This window comes from Cyanistes caeruleus, chromosome 3, assembly GCF_971803275.1.
Source record: "Cyanistes caeruleus chromosome 3, bCyaCae1.hap1.1, whole genome shotgun sequence".
Classification (NCBI taxonomy): domain Eukaryota; kingdom Metazoa; phylum Chordata; class Aves; order Passeriformes; family Paridae; genus Cyanistes; species Cyanistes caeruleus.
In genome coordinates, this window is record NC_141703.1 from 97,586,355 (window position 1) to 97,598,959 (window position 12,605).

Below are 12,605 nucleotides of genomic sequence, written 5' to 3' on the forward strand. Positions count from 1 at the left end.
CAAAACAAGATACTAACTCGCATATAAACAATCTAGCAATCAAATAAATTTCAAATTTATAAATATACATAATAAATAAATAAATAAAAATCAAATTCTAGCAATCAAAATAAATGTGAATTTGAAACAGGTAACTCGGAGATTAATTCAAAGGCATAACACAAAGCTGGACCTGAAGATCAGGGAAATGCACTGGCCCACCTCCTAAGCAAAAAACACGTTTGAATACGTGTTGCACCGAACTGGAAAACTCCAGACACGAGACCAATTCGTCATTCACACGCTATTTCTTAAACTTTGAAATGATGCATGCGGGCCAGAATTTTGGGGATAAAGAAAAAAAAAAAGTCCCTTGTAACACATATAATCTGCTTGCCCCGGGTGCATATAAACTCACAACACAACTTTGTAAACACACCGTAAAACATTATGATAACGGACACCACAGCCACCCCCCGGCCCCGGGACCGGGGGGCCGCACCTACCTCCACACTGCGCTGCAGGAGAGCGGCGTTGTGCTCTGTCTTGGCAGCGCGGTACTCGGCGGCTGCGAGGAGCAGCGCCTTCATACAGCCCAGGGCGTCCATGGCGGCCCGGCCCCTCAGACGCTCCGCACTCGGCCCTCACTCGCATTTCCCGCCGCCGCCGCCATCGTGACGCAGCGACCACTGAGCGCGAGCGGCCGCCGCGCGGCACCACGGGAGACGCCCCCGCCGCCATCTTGCTTAAGGGAGGCAGGGGCGGGCAGCAGCCGCGGCTTGGGGGAGGTGGCGAGAGCCTGGGGAGGAGCCGGGGGAATGCGGGCAGCGCGGGCGCTTGGATCGGTGGGGCGGCTTTAGGGCTCGCCTGCTGTCGGGGCGATCCAAAGAAATGCTTTTCCTAAGCGGAGCTCTCTGTGGTCGCGGAGAGCTGGTTCTTCCAGCCGTCCAGCCTCTGGAGGGCCGCCTCCGATTGGAGCTGCCGGCGGTTCCCACCTGGCGCCGGCAGCCCTGCTTCGCCTTCCTGCTGTCATTCTAGTCCCCATTATCCTTTCGTCTCCTATTGGGGAGGTCTTAAGGCCGGCCAGAAGCCAGCCTCCCCTCCCGCCTGAGCTTCCCTGGCTTCTCCCGCGGAGTGGGGAAGTTCTGGCGGTGTCGATGGGGGGGACCGAACCCGGGGCCTGAGCTCTCGTTCTCCTCACACAGCGCCCCCCGCAGGCCGCTGCGGGCACAGCGCCCGCCCGCGCTGCCACCGGGATCCTTTCCTCGCACCCCCTGCAGCCGGAGCGCCCCGGGACACCGCGGTCATGCCCTTCTTGGATCGGGCTCTCCCTTACACCACGTGCTCGAACCTTTCGCGTGTACAAGCGTCGAGTTTCAACGGGGATTCTGATAATATTTCTAAGTCTCAAAGAGACATGAGCAGCTGATGTTTGTTAGAAAGGTTTTTATTGTATAAAAGCATCAGTCTCAAAAGCAAAGAGTTCAGAGGGTTAAAGTATTTGCTAAAAGCTTTTGGAATAAAGTCCCGAGTTCTGAGCAGCAGCTCTCTGGTATAAGGTCCCGATGTTCTGGGTAGCAGCTTCTCGGCGTGGAGTTCTGCTGTCTTGGGCTGCAAAAGCAGCTGGTGCTGCTGTTCTTCTGATGTTTTTTTTTCTTCTGTCGGTCGTTCTTCTCTGATCCCCTATACAGGGGATTAAATTCATAAACCATCCAATCAGCTAAAAACACCCTTTTAAAACAATACTTTCTGCACCAATCTGAACTTAATTCTAACATGTGAAATCTTTTAACCTAAATCTTATGTATAGGGTATTATCTGTTTACGTGAATAATTCTGTCTCTTCTATTCTAAGAATGCAAACTATATTTTCATTATGTCTAGAGCTAAGTTGAAGTTGTGAAGGGTATTATCACTGAACTTTAAACTGGGTACTAAGGGCTTTTCACTGGCTAACACAGGCTCTTAGGGCACTTAAGCTATATTTTTACTTACTTAAAACTAAAACTTACACTTTTACTCTATATCTATGGCTTAATATATTTTAATTCTTTTCTCTCTCTGAGGAGCTCAGAGAGGCTTTTATTTTGGATTCCAGCATACAAGAGGTTCCACTCCCTCATTGCTCGATCCTCTGCCATGGACACACATGCACTCACCCACCCACCTTTTGGATGTCAGTGGGTAGATGCTGCCCTGTGAAGCTTTTGAACATGTTTTCTCAACTCATACACAGATTGTTTTCTGCCATAGTAGGCCTGCAGATATGTGTAGGAATGTCTATATTTGCCTCTATATTTTCCTGTACTGTTAATAGGACAAGCATTGCCATAAAGCACAGGTGAGCAATGTGAATGTGATGTAAATACCATTGTGTCCCTTTCTCCTCTTTTAAGTCCTTGATCCTTCTTGTGTCCCCTGCTTCAAGGGATCGCTGGAGAAATGACTGGAGCGTGGTCTTGGAGTCACCCTCAGTCCTGGGTGCCGCACCAGGAGCTGCTGTGAACCTGCTTGACGACGATTATGAATCTGAGTACAAAACAAACTGCAAAGTGCCACCTGAAGGCACCACAACCTGGCCCTTGTCCCCTGCTCAGCCTTCAGAGTCACTCAGTAGGCACCGTGAGGCACAGGCTGGGATTCCTTGTCACTCGGCCTTCCCAAGGCTGAACATCAGTGTGGCTGAGTGAGCACCTGGGGGACTGCTGGGACTGTCATTTCAGAAAAACTGCAGTGCTGTGTAAAGGACCATGCTGCTGGAGGTGGGGTGGCTCAGCACAGCAGTTCCTCAGTCTGGTACGTGTGATAACCAGCTATCTGACAGGCTGCTGGATTGTGCAAGGAAAGGGACACTTCAGTTATGTGCTTCTACACAGCAAGGGCTGGTGTGTTTATGTCCCAAAGTACCATTTTTCATGGACGACTACTTTCTTTTCAATTAATGAAGTTTTGGAGACATTTGATTTCTTGGCATTGCTAGGGTTAATAAATAGCTTCAAATGCTACAAATGAATAGCTTCATGCTACAAATATTACTTGAGCCTGGAGCCAAAAACTCTGCAGCACTGTTAAATTCATAATGAAGTTCAAAGCACTGGGAGGTCTAAAATTCTTTTGACAAATAATGGTGTGGGAGAAACATAATAGAAAAAAAATCTACCTAATGTCACCCATTAAAATACTTAAAAAATGTGTGAAGGGTCTCAGACATACAAGCAATACAAATGTCTTCCTCACAGCCTCAGATGGTCAGGGAGTCTGTAGCAGTGACTGGAAGACTAAGGACATATATTCCAGTTCTGGCTGTGGCTGCTAGTCACAGGCCACCTTCAGAACAGAAGTATTTATTAAATATTTAAAACTGAGGGTAAGATTAAAGCAAATTCTTACATTAAAAAAAAAAATCAACCAAACATCAAAAGACATATACATAATACAGCACTAATGGCAGTAGAAAATGAAATGGAGTAAGCATTCCCATATTAAAAACCTGTTAAAACAGAACGGGTTAGAAAAAGGACTGTGTTCATGCTGACATGCATATAGAATTTGTAGTCCTTTTGTAATCTGCCAGAACCATTCCTCAACATTGAAAGTATTCAAAGCCATTTTCCTCTTGTTGGTTAATTTTTTATGGCATGGTTTTAGCACAGCATTTTTTGTTTTAATTTGCATTATTCAAATGCAAATACGGACTACTAGTATTCCTTGACATTGCTGAAATACTATTCACTCCTGCAACAATGAGGTAACATGAATTGTTGGAGTCTGGAGTACAGAGTGTGTATCTTTGTTTCTGATACTTAGTTTTAAGATCCAGAAAAACACTGAATTTCATATAACATGAAATTCATGAGCATGTTTTCATGGTGATACATGAGAACAAATGTTAAAGATAGATAGAAAAAGCTAAAAGTGTAAGTGTGTAGATTAGAAAGTTTTCTTAAATCACTGGGTGAAAAAGTTAGTTTAGAGAACAGGAGACAAGATGGAAGATTTAAGGTGTTGTCTCTTGTCCCTTCTTCTTTCTTCTTCATGTTCTTCTCCTAGAGCTTTTTGGGTAGTAGTAAGTGATTGGACAGAAAATGCCAGCACATAGGTGAAGAGTTATTGGGTCATTAAGAAAAATAATATACTTGTCTATTTTTAATTGGGTAAAAATAGGTATAAAGATAAAAGAACTGCATACTTCAGGGCCATTTTGTGCATCAGACACGAAGTGTGCCACAAGGCCTTGTTTGTACCATCAGAAGAAAGAAATGTACCAGATTACAAAGATATAACCTTGTGCAGCCAGTCTAGAAAGACCTGTCAAGTTTTGTGATGACCTTTTAATAAACACAAGAAACAAGATTCTAATGAGCTTGGGAGTTTTCTTCAAATCATGAGAACTGAGATAAGCAGGGCTCCCCACGAGGGAGGATCCCAAAAGAATTCAATCCAAAGGAGGCTGAGAAATCCAGGAAAAGAAAGAAAAATACAAAAGAAATGCAGCAGAATCAGAGAAACAGGAAAAGGATTTTTTAGAGAAAATTACATGAATCATGTGCAAAATAACAGAATTTGGGAGTTTTAAATCATCTTACAATGGCAAAAGTTTTGTCATATATGGTTTTTATCAACACCTATCAATTCTGCAATAAATTACTGCTTTATGCCCATTCATTTAATGCATTTATGTTGCTGCCTTCTAGCCGAATGTTCACTCTAACAGTCAAAATCTTGGACAATTTGCTGGCTAAAAATGACCAGAAGACACATATATGGACACAAGATACTTCTCCCCCATACCTATGTGTGTGTGTGTGTGTGTCTGTAACAAAAAGTACTTATTTTATTGCTGAGCAAACATGCATAATAGCTTGTACTGGATATACTGGTAGAAGATGCAGCTACTGTGACAGTCTGCAAAAGGAGGAGCATAAGTCAGACCCAGAGCAGAGGACAACCAGCTGGAAGCTCTCCCCAGCTGAGGTGCTGTGTCAGGGCACATCCTGGAACCGCGGCTTCCCAAACCATCACGTGCAGATCCTTCAGGGTAAGACATTGATGTAATCACCATCATCATCATCATCTTCTGTGAAGTAATCAGCACAAATAAAAAATGATGTTGTTGCATGGTGCTCTTCTGAAAGGCCATGGGATGCAGCATGGCCTGTGACAGGGCAGGTATCAGTAACTCAGTTTGGTTTCTCAGTGTTCTCTCTGCTATTGCAGGGCCAATGTTTAGGCCCCCTGTCCTATGGACTGGATTCTCCAGGAACAAACCTGCAGGCAAAGCCTGCATTGCCTTTTCTGAACCAGCAAGCACTATTGTAAACAGTTGTATCCACATGAGACCCTCTCCTTCCTGAGGAACAGTCAAATGTCAGAGATCATCCATTCTTGGTAAAACAGATCAATAGCCTAGATATTTGTGACCCGCATAACACATCCCTTCTTGTGTAAATAAATACCTAACAGAAAAGTTCTTACCCCAACTAAAGGAGGAAAGCCTGAAAAATCTTGTTCTCTCTTACACTTTGTCAGATTGGTTATGGTTTTTGAGGAGCCAGGGAAAAGGCAGAAATTCAATGCTTGGAACTCAAAGCTCCACTGTGGAAACCTATTGCTCTCCAAGCAGCTGCCTTCAGAAAAGCTGCTTCTAGGCCAGAAAACAAAGCTTAAATATCTCCAACCATCAGGGTCGTGACCCCAGTCCCCTGAGGTTCCACTGGTCGCACTGGAGCGCTCAGTCCCACGTGTGCCACAAAGCCAGCTGCTGTGAAGTATGTGAGGGATGGGACAGGGAAATAAGGATGCTCGCTTTAGGGAGCACTGCCATGCTTTGGGCAGTGCCTGTGTTTCAGAGAGAGCCATCACAACATTGACATAAGCTCATAAGAGAGGTAAAGCCTAAACCCCCAGTGAAGTGCAAGGGCCTGGTACCTTGGCAGAAGCACGTTGGGTAAAGCCAATTCTCAGCCTTCTCCAGCCTAGAAGCATCAACATCTATGAATAAGAGAGCTGTAGGCAGCTTTCTTCATCATTGTGTATCTCTAGCAATTTTAATTTGTTCATTTGTAGTGGGTGAGGGTAAGTAACCTGTGAGCTAAGAATAACCATTTCAGCAAACATAAGAGAGAAGGGAGGATGTAAAACATCTGTCCATGCAAGAAATTTAACAAGTATTCACCACAAACCTGTCAATGTCATCATCCTTAAAATCCCCACAAAGGCAGAGCTAAGTTTCTCACCATCATAAATGCTGTCCATTCCTGACTCGAACTTCTGGCTTCTTTGCAAGGTATTCGGTTTCTTCACTGGGTAGCGGAGGCTTGTTATCAGTCCTTGATTTGGCTTTTCAAAAGTGTATATCAAGTCCTTTAATGTTTTGAAGGTCCTCTCTGGAACACCTTCAGAAGTCTGTAAGAAAAGGATAACAAAATGTGTTTGCAAGTTTCCTTCACATGAAGTCCCCTAAATGAAAATAATGATAAGTTGTTTCTTATTTACCAAGGAGCTGTTTTGTAAACAGTTTTGGTGACAGAATACTGCACTATCCTTAAAACACTAGGGACACTTGTTTGGAGACATGGTTGTGGCACTAAAAGTAACCTCCCTCACCACCCCTTTTTTTAAAAAATGAACATCAATTAAGTTATCAATTTAGATGTATGTTGCAGCAATCCATTACAGCAGTGTTGAAGAGCAACAGTATTCCACACTGCACTCTGGTCTGAGAGCAAAAGCTTAGGGATAACATATTTAGTTCTCACTTAAAATCTTGCCTTGAAATAACTAGATGACAAACAGAACCCAAACTTTTACAAAATATCAGCATTGGCGAGCAAAGGTTGTGTGCTAAAAGCTGTTCTTTAGGTGGGGTTCATATGACAGGACTGAACTGCCTCTGCAGCTCAGCCCTGAAGGGATCTACGCAGGGACTTTACAGTGCTGTGACTTCAGGGCAGTGACAGACAGTGAGCAGCCTACTAGTAGTCATTAAAAGAGAACAGGGCTTTGGTTTCACTTAATCTCCTAACTATCAAAGAAACATGTGTTAATTTTCTCTGGTTTTCTGCATCCGTCATCATCTATTCAGCCCTGGATGGACTGGGTGCTAATGCCTCTGTGTACTGGACTGGCTGGCATGAGTTAACTTTTTTCACAGCAGCCTACACAGTGCTATGCTCTGAATTTGTGACTGAAACAGTGCTGATAACACGGCCACGTTTGGCTCTTGCTGAGCAGTGCTTGTGCAGTATTAAGGATGTCTCTCTTGCACTTGGCTCCCCTGGGGAATAGGCTGGGCGTGTGCAAGATGCTGGCTATCCCATCTCACCCTATCTGGCACTGTACTCAGCTATAAAAGTTTAGGGAAGGGGAGGACGATTGTGGTTATGTGTGTGCTGAGGCCCCACTTTGCAGGAGGTCGTCTCCTGATAAGAAGGAGTTGCTAAACTTCCTTGCTTGGGTGCATGACTTTGCTTTACCTATTACACTATATTTTATCTGGTCCAGGAGTTTCCTCACTTTTGCTCTTTGTGTTCTCTTTCCCTCCCACCTGTTGTGCTAAGGAGGGAGGGAGTGAGCAGCTGTGGGGGTGCTTAGCTGGTTGGGCCCAGCCTGCTGCACTCTGGAAAGCCTATGTCTAAATCTGGCCTTAAAATAAAACCTCAAACAACCTCTCCTCCACCATCAGTACATTATTTCACACAATTATTTTAGTAAGCCAATGTAATCTGACTTAAAATTTTTAAGAACTGGATTCTTCTTCCATATTATTGGCAAAACTTTGTAAGGAAGAATGGGTTTGAAAAGTCTAAAAGTAGATCTGAGTTACCTGCTGACAGGAATGACAGCATAACCCCAGTAGAGTGGCTAAGGTCCAAAACAGAATATTTTTTGTCAGCAAACCATTCTTCTTCATGGGAAATTGTGTCTTTCATACACAGACAAGACCACTAATAAGCAATAAATTACCAGCATGTGAGAGCTTGGAGTGTTCTTTATGAAGTGATTTCCTCATTCCATTTAAATGCTGCTTAACATTGGCAGTCCTCTTGGCTGTCCTACTACAAGCAGGGGAGTGAGCCAGCTTTTAGGGTGTCCTTTCACATTCCTTAGGGATTTGGTTGATGCATTAGTCTCTCTTACACTTGTTTTACTTGAATAAGCAGCATTATTTGTCATTGCCTCTTCAGGTACCTCACAATCGCACAGAATTACAGATTCTTTAAATCAAAAAGATCATTGCAATATCCCAGATCCCTATGAGATGCTGCATGCAATAGCAGTGCTTTCAAGTAGAACAAGGTAATTAGTAACAGGAGAAAGTAAGAAAAGTAATAGATATTTCATCAGTGCTATCAAAAAGAAATGGTCAAATGAGAAAGCAGCTGGTTAATAAATAACAGAGAAGCTTAGGTTATAAGGAAATTCTGTAAACACAGGAGATTCTTTTTGAGCTCATCTATAGTAAGGATTGAGTAGAGAGCAAACTTGGAAATATGTTCTATAGTATTGTGTTATGGATTTTTTTTTAAAATCTAGAATCATATATTAAAATGACAGTAGATTAAAATGATCATTGATCATAGATTAATCTAAGATCATTTATGACTTTTAAAAAATCTGTGATCATTAATGCAGTCTTCAGAGACGTAATGGGAGTTACTCACCTGTATTCTAAGATATCCTTGGGGTTCCCTGAAGATACGGTAAGTGTAGATGATGTCCTCAAAGCTGTGAAAAACATGGTATTCATAATACATCACATTAAGAAAGTGGACATATCTGCAGATAGTATGAAAGACATGAGAAGTGCAGTAAAATTGCATGAGGCAGAGACAGAAAAGCAAAAGAGATCCTAGAGATTACAAAAGGAGTAAAGGTTTAATATCTTGAAATACAAGATTACTCTCACCAGGGGTTTCAAAGAACATATGAACAAACCCTAACACAGGCTTTTAGTAAACATAATTTGATTCCACAGACATCACCTTTTCTCATGTCTCTCTTCCTTGCCACTCTAACCTTCATTTTGCATTTCTGTCACAAGAAGGCTGTGGAATTCTTGGAGAGACATTGACAGAAAATGGCCTCCAGTCACCAGCGCCCAGAAAATGACTGTATGGCTCCTACTTCTAAGAATAATCTTCCTTTGCATTTCCCAGGGTTTTAGCTATTGTTATTTTTGATAATATGCAGGTTTTTGGACACTGAGACTACTGATGTCTTTGGATATATTTTGTCAAGAGAAATAAAAGCTTTATCAGGTACCACAGTAGCAGCAATTCAGGAGGTGAACTGTAGATTGTGACTGCGATCAAAAAAAGGTAGCAGAGTTGCAGGAAAATATACATGACAAATAAGTGAGGAGGATCAGGTACGACAGTAGCAGCAATTCAGGAGGTGAACTGGAGATTGTGACTGTGATCAAAAAAGGTAGCAGAGTTGCAGGAAAATATACATGACAAATAAGTGAGGAGGTTGGGGAGAGGAGGGAGCAGCATTTGAAAACAAGTTTTTTTAACTGGTGTGCCTGTTCATCAGAAGGACTTCAGCTGTGGCAATGTGAAATGAATAGTCATGAGAAGGAGAATCTTGGGGCAAAAATCTGGCTCAGGGGACTTGCAGAGAAATGAAGGGTTACTCTGAAAATAAACTATTTTATTCTTCAAAAAAGTTACTATGAACTGAGATCAGAACTGGGCTTCCAGTTATAACAGATTTATTTTAATTCAAAGAGTGGTGTCACAGGGATGCATTTTTTGGTTTTTGCCTTCTTGAGAAGGATTTTACCTGTGGAAATCCACATGATCCTCGCTGAAGAGTACTTCTATAAATGTAAGTGCTTATTCTTTGCACAGAGACAGAGAAGTGAGAAAAAGAAATACCAGGAACTGATCATTTTTTTAAACTTGTTTGTTCTTTGCTGATCAACTAAGTTTTAAAAGACTACTGCCTGGATATTATTCAGCTACTGTAAATTTTACTAAATTAACATGAAAGTACCATTAAAATGGAAACTTCTGTTTCTTCATTAACTACTAAATGCTTACCAAGAGCTAGTAATAGGGTACAAATAAACATAATGTTTGGTCTTGAATTGAGGGAGAATGGCATGTTGAACAGTAAGAACAGTAGCAAAAGCAGTAGGTTTGAACTGAGGCACTGTCAGAGACCTGAGATAATCCTGGATGAAAGAGACTGTGCTGTGGAGGAAGGTGCATCAGCAGAACTGTACACCATGCCCCAACAGAGGAGAGGTGCATTTGAACTGGTCCCACCATTCTGACTCCCAGGCCCTCCATGAGAGTGCACTTCCCTCCCATATCCCAGTGAAAAAGGACAAGAAAGTTTGTTTGCTGTAGCAAGTGGATGAGTGTCTGTGCCAGCAGATCAGTAAATTTGAGATGGGTTTATCAGTTTGAACATCAACTGTCTTAGGTGCTAAACAAGGTGTCAAGATGCAATTCAAAAGTTGCATTTGAATATCTAAGAGTTTCGGTGTTGATTGCTCCCAGTTTAAAGGCAGTTTGCCTAGGGAACCATTGCCAGACAGCCCAATTTCTGAGGCAATTCTCAGCCAGGGCACAAATGCCATCCCATCTGAACACAAGCCTTGCTCTGACCTGTGCAAGTCACCATCTGTGCACCACTGCTGCCACTCCTGCACTTTAACTATGGCATTTGTTCATGTTGGGATTATAGTCAAACCCACTAAACACTTCAGTTTTTTTATCAGCTTTTAACACTAAAACCCACAGAAGCAAACTGGAAGTCACATGATTTTTCATATGCCTGCACAAAATATTGTGGCAGGCACATGTGGCAGGCCAAAATATGCCAGCAAGATATCACAAAGCAAATCTGCTTTGCCTTCAAAAACAGAAAAAAAACCAAAATGAGAATCAACAGTGTTGGTGCGGCACAAAGCTTAACCCAGGTTCTAACATTGTCATTTTTCCTCTGTGTCAGGTTCCCCATTTGTCCCTCCTGACAGGGTATGCATCCGTGTTCCCCCCCATCTGCCTGCCCTCCCCTCACCCCCTGCATTGTCTCATTCCACACCATCCTGAGAGCAGGTTTCTGAAGCTTGCTTGCTGAGGGCTCTGTTTGTCCCCCACTTGCTATTTCTCTTCTCCTCATGCTGTTATTTTGCAGACCTCCTTTCTTCTAGCCACCAACCCACTAGTACTCCATTTCTCTCTCCCTTTTTCTCCCCTCTCCATTGATTTGTTTCATAAGAAATTAATTTTTAATGGTTAACAAAAACATCTTCTCCTATTTTTTAATTAATTAGATGTGTTAAAAGGTTTTCATGTCACACTCAAATGTATCTGCAACGAGAGTGCAAAACCTCATAGGCTCAAACAAAGACCTAGATTCTAGTTTTTAAACTTTGAATGCATTATGAACAGATCAATTATATATGGAAAGTGTAAAAAGGGAAATAAAAGTGCTATTCCCTACAGAAAAAGAAAATAATAAAATTTTAATTGTAGTAATTACAACTTTGGACTAGAAATAGCAGTTTTCTATGCCCATCTTGTCTGTGGATTTGTCATATGAATTCAAACAGAAATTTGTAATTTTCAGCCTCACCCTATGTTGTTATATCAGGTAAAATTCCTTTGAAACACAAGGCTGATCATTCATCAGACAGAAATTCTACAAAGACGGAAGTGTTTTGTAACACACCATGAGACTTTTCAGTGTCTCAACAGTACTAAAATGCTGTTTACTCATCATTTCATAGGCAGCTACTTTGAGTAAGGCTCTTAGCACGTCTTGGTAGGCTGAGCTACTTTCTCTAGGGTCACCTTATTGTCTGCAAAGAGAGACCAGCATCACCAGATTATAATTCATTTATCATCTGTTACATAAAATGTTTTTTTGGAAATGCCACCCTCTCACTAGTCACTATAGAGGAAACCTAAAGCAACCTAAACCTTGAATACATAGACACACTCCCTTGGAGTCTGTTAATATCAGGAAAGAACTATTAATGTTAGAGAAGATTATTGTTGTCTTTGGATCCAGCTGAAACTTCATAAAAAATCAGTATTAGGATACTTACAAAACACAGAGACACAAGGCTCCTTCCACACTCTCACTCTCCCGTATTAAATAGCTGCCATTCTTTTTTTTCTTGCTCAGCAGCTCTTCACAAGTTCTTCTTGTTATCTTTCCATGGAAAAATGGGAATTCCATGGACAAAAGAAAACAAGGTATCTTGCTTTTCAAAACAATTCTAGAGCAAGTCAGAAGCTTGGCATGAAAAGACTTATTCCAAAGGCAGCTTCCTGCAGATGTCTGAAGTTGGAGGTGCCAAGGACACACTGGAGTTCATCTGTGCTGTTTACTGAACTGTCCCCAGTGAGGTGGGTTACCTCTGCAGCTTGACAGCTCGTGAGCTCCGTGGAGGCAGGAAAGGGCTGGTCTACACTGGTCACAGTCCACATCAAATAGGAACATACTTTTGTCACATACCAGCAGATATGTATCACACCTCTAAACTGTGGAATCACTAAATTGACATTAAGGTATAGTTATATTTTTCAGTTAACTTCTATGTTTTAAGTGGTTCAAAGCCCAGGAAATAGGGTCCTATGCCTCAGGAATAAGTCAGGATGGTA

At 42.1% G+C, this 12,605-nt stretch overlaps 2 protein-coding genes and 1 long non-coding RNA gene across 4 annotated transcripts in view; 1 reads left to right on the forward strand and 2 right to left on the reverse strand.

Annotated features, from left to right (window-relative positions):
- The window catches only part of CIP2A (cellular inhibitor of PP2A), a 25,042-nt gene extending 24,231 nt beyond the window's left edge, over window positions 1-811 (reverse strand). Inside the window, exon 1 of the mRNA XM_023943103.2 lies at window positions 486-811. Within this exon, the coding sequence (XP_023798871.2) occupies window positions 486-587 (102 nt within the window). The 5' untranslated portion in view covers window positions 588-811. The remainder of the gene's footprint in view (window positions 1-485) is intronic.
- On the forward strand, window positions 754-3,383 carry LOC111940429 (uncharacterized). Its single transcript, XR_002869512.2, has 2 exons — window positions 754-2,320; window positions 2,408-3,383. It is a non-coding gene; the product is annotated as an uncharacterized LOC111940429 (long non-coding RNA).
- Window positions 1,413-12,347, reverse strand: SH2D1B (SH2 domain containing 1B). 2 transcript variants are annotated; one of them, XM_086883276.1, is made up of 4 exons: window positions 12,047-12,347; window positions 8,643-8,706; window positions 6,216-6,384; window positions 1,413-5,056 (listed from the first exon to the last, which is right to left on the reverse strand). In XM_086883276.1, the coding sequence occupies exons 1-4, from the start codon at window positions 12,178-12,180 to the stop codon at window positions 5,013-5,015; spliced, it is 411 nt and encodes a 136-aa protein (XP_086739402.1). In that variant the 5' UTR covers window positions 12,181-12,347; the 3' UTR covers window positions 1,413-5,012. The 2 variants fall into 2 exon arrangements, with proteins under 2 accessions (XP_086739402.1, XP_086739403.1); XM_086883277.1 differs by having other exon boundaries at window positions 4,920-5,053; window positions 12,047-12,306.
- Between the last annotated feature and the right edge of the window lie 258 nt (window positions 12,348-12,605).

Bases quoted from the DNA above. Each gene is read 5' to 3' on its own strand.
- SH2D1B (XM_086883276.1), bottom strand. From the start codon at position 12,180: ATGGAATTCCCATTTTTCCATGGAAAGATAACAAGAAGAACTTGTGAA. The intron at 8,707-12,046 runs GTAAGTATCCTA...TGTTTTTCACAG, and splicing joins GCCTTGTGTCTCTGTGTTTT to CTTTGAGGACATCATCTACA. The intron at 5,057-6,215 runs GTGAGAAACTTA...ATTACTTCACAG, and splicing joins AATGGACAGCATTTATGATG to AAGATGATGATGATGATGGT.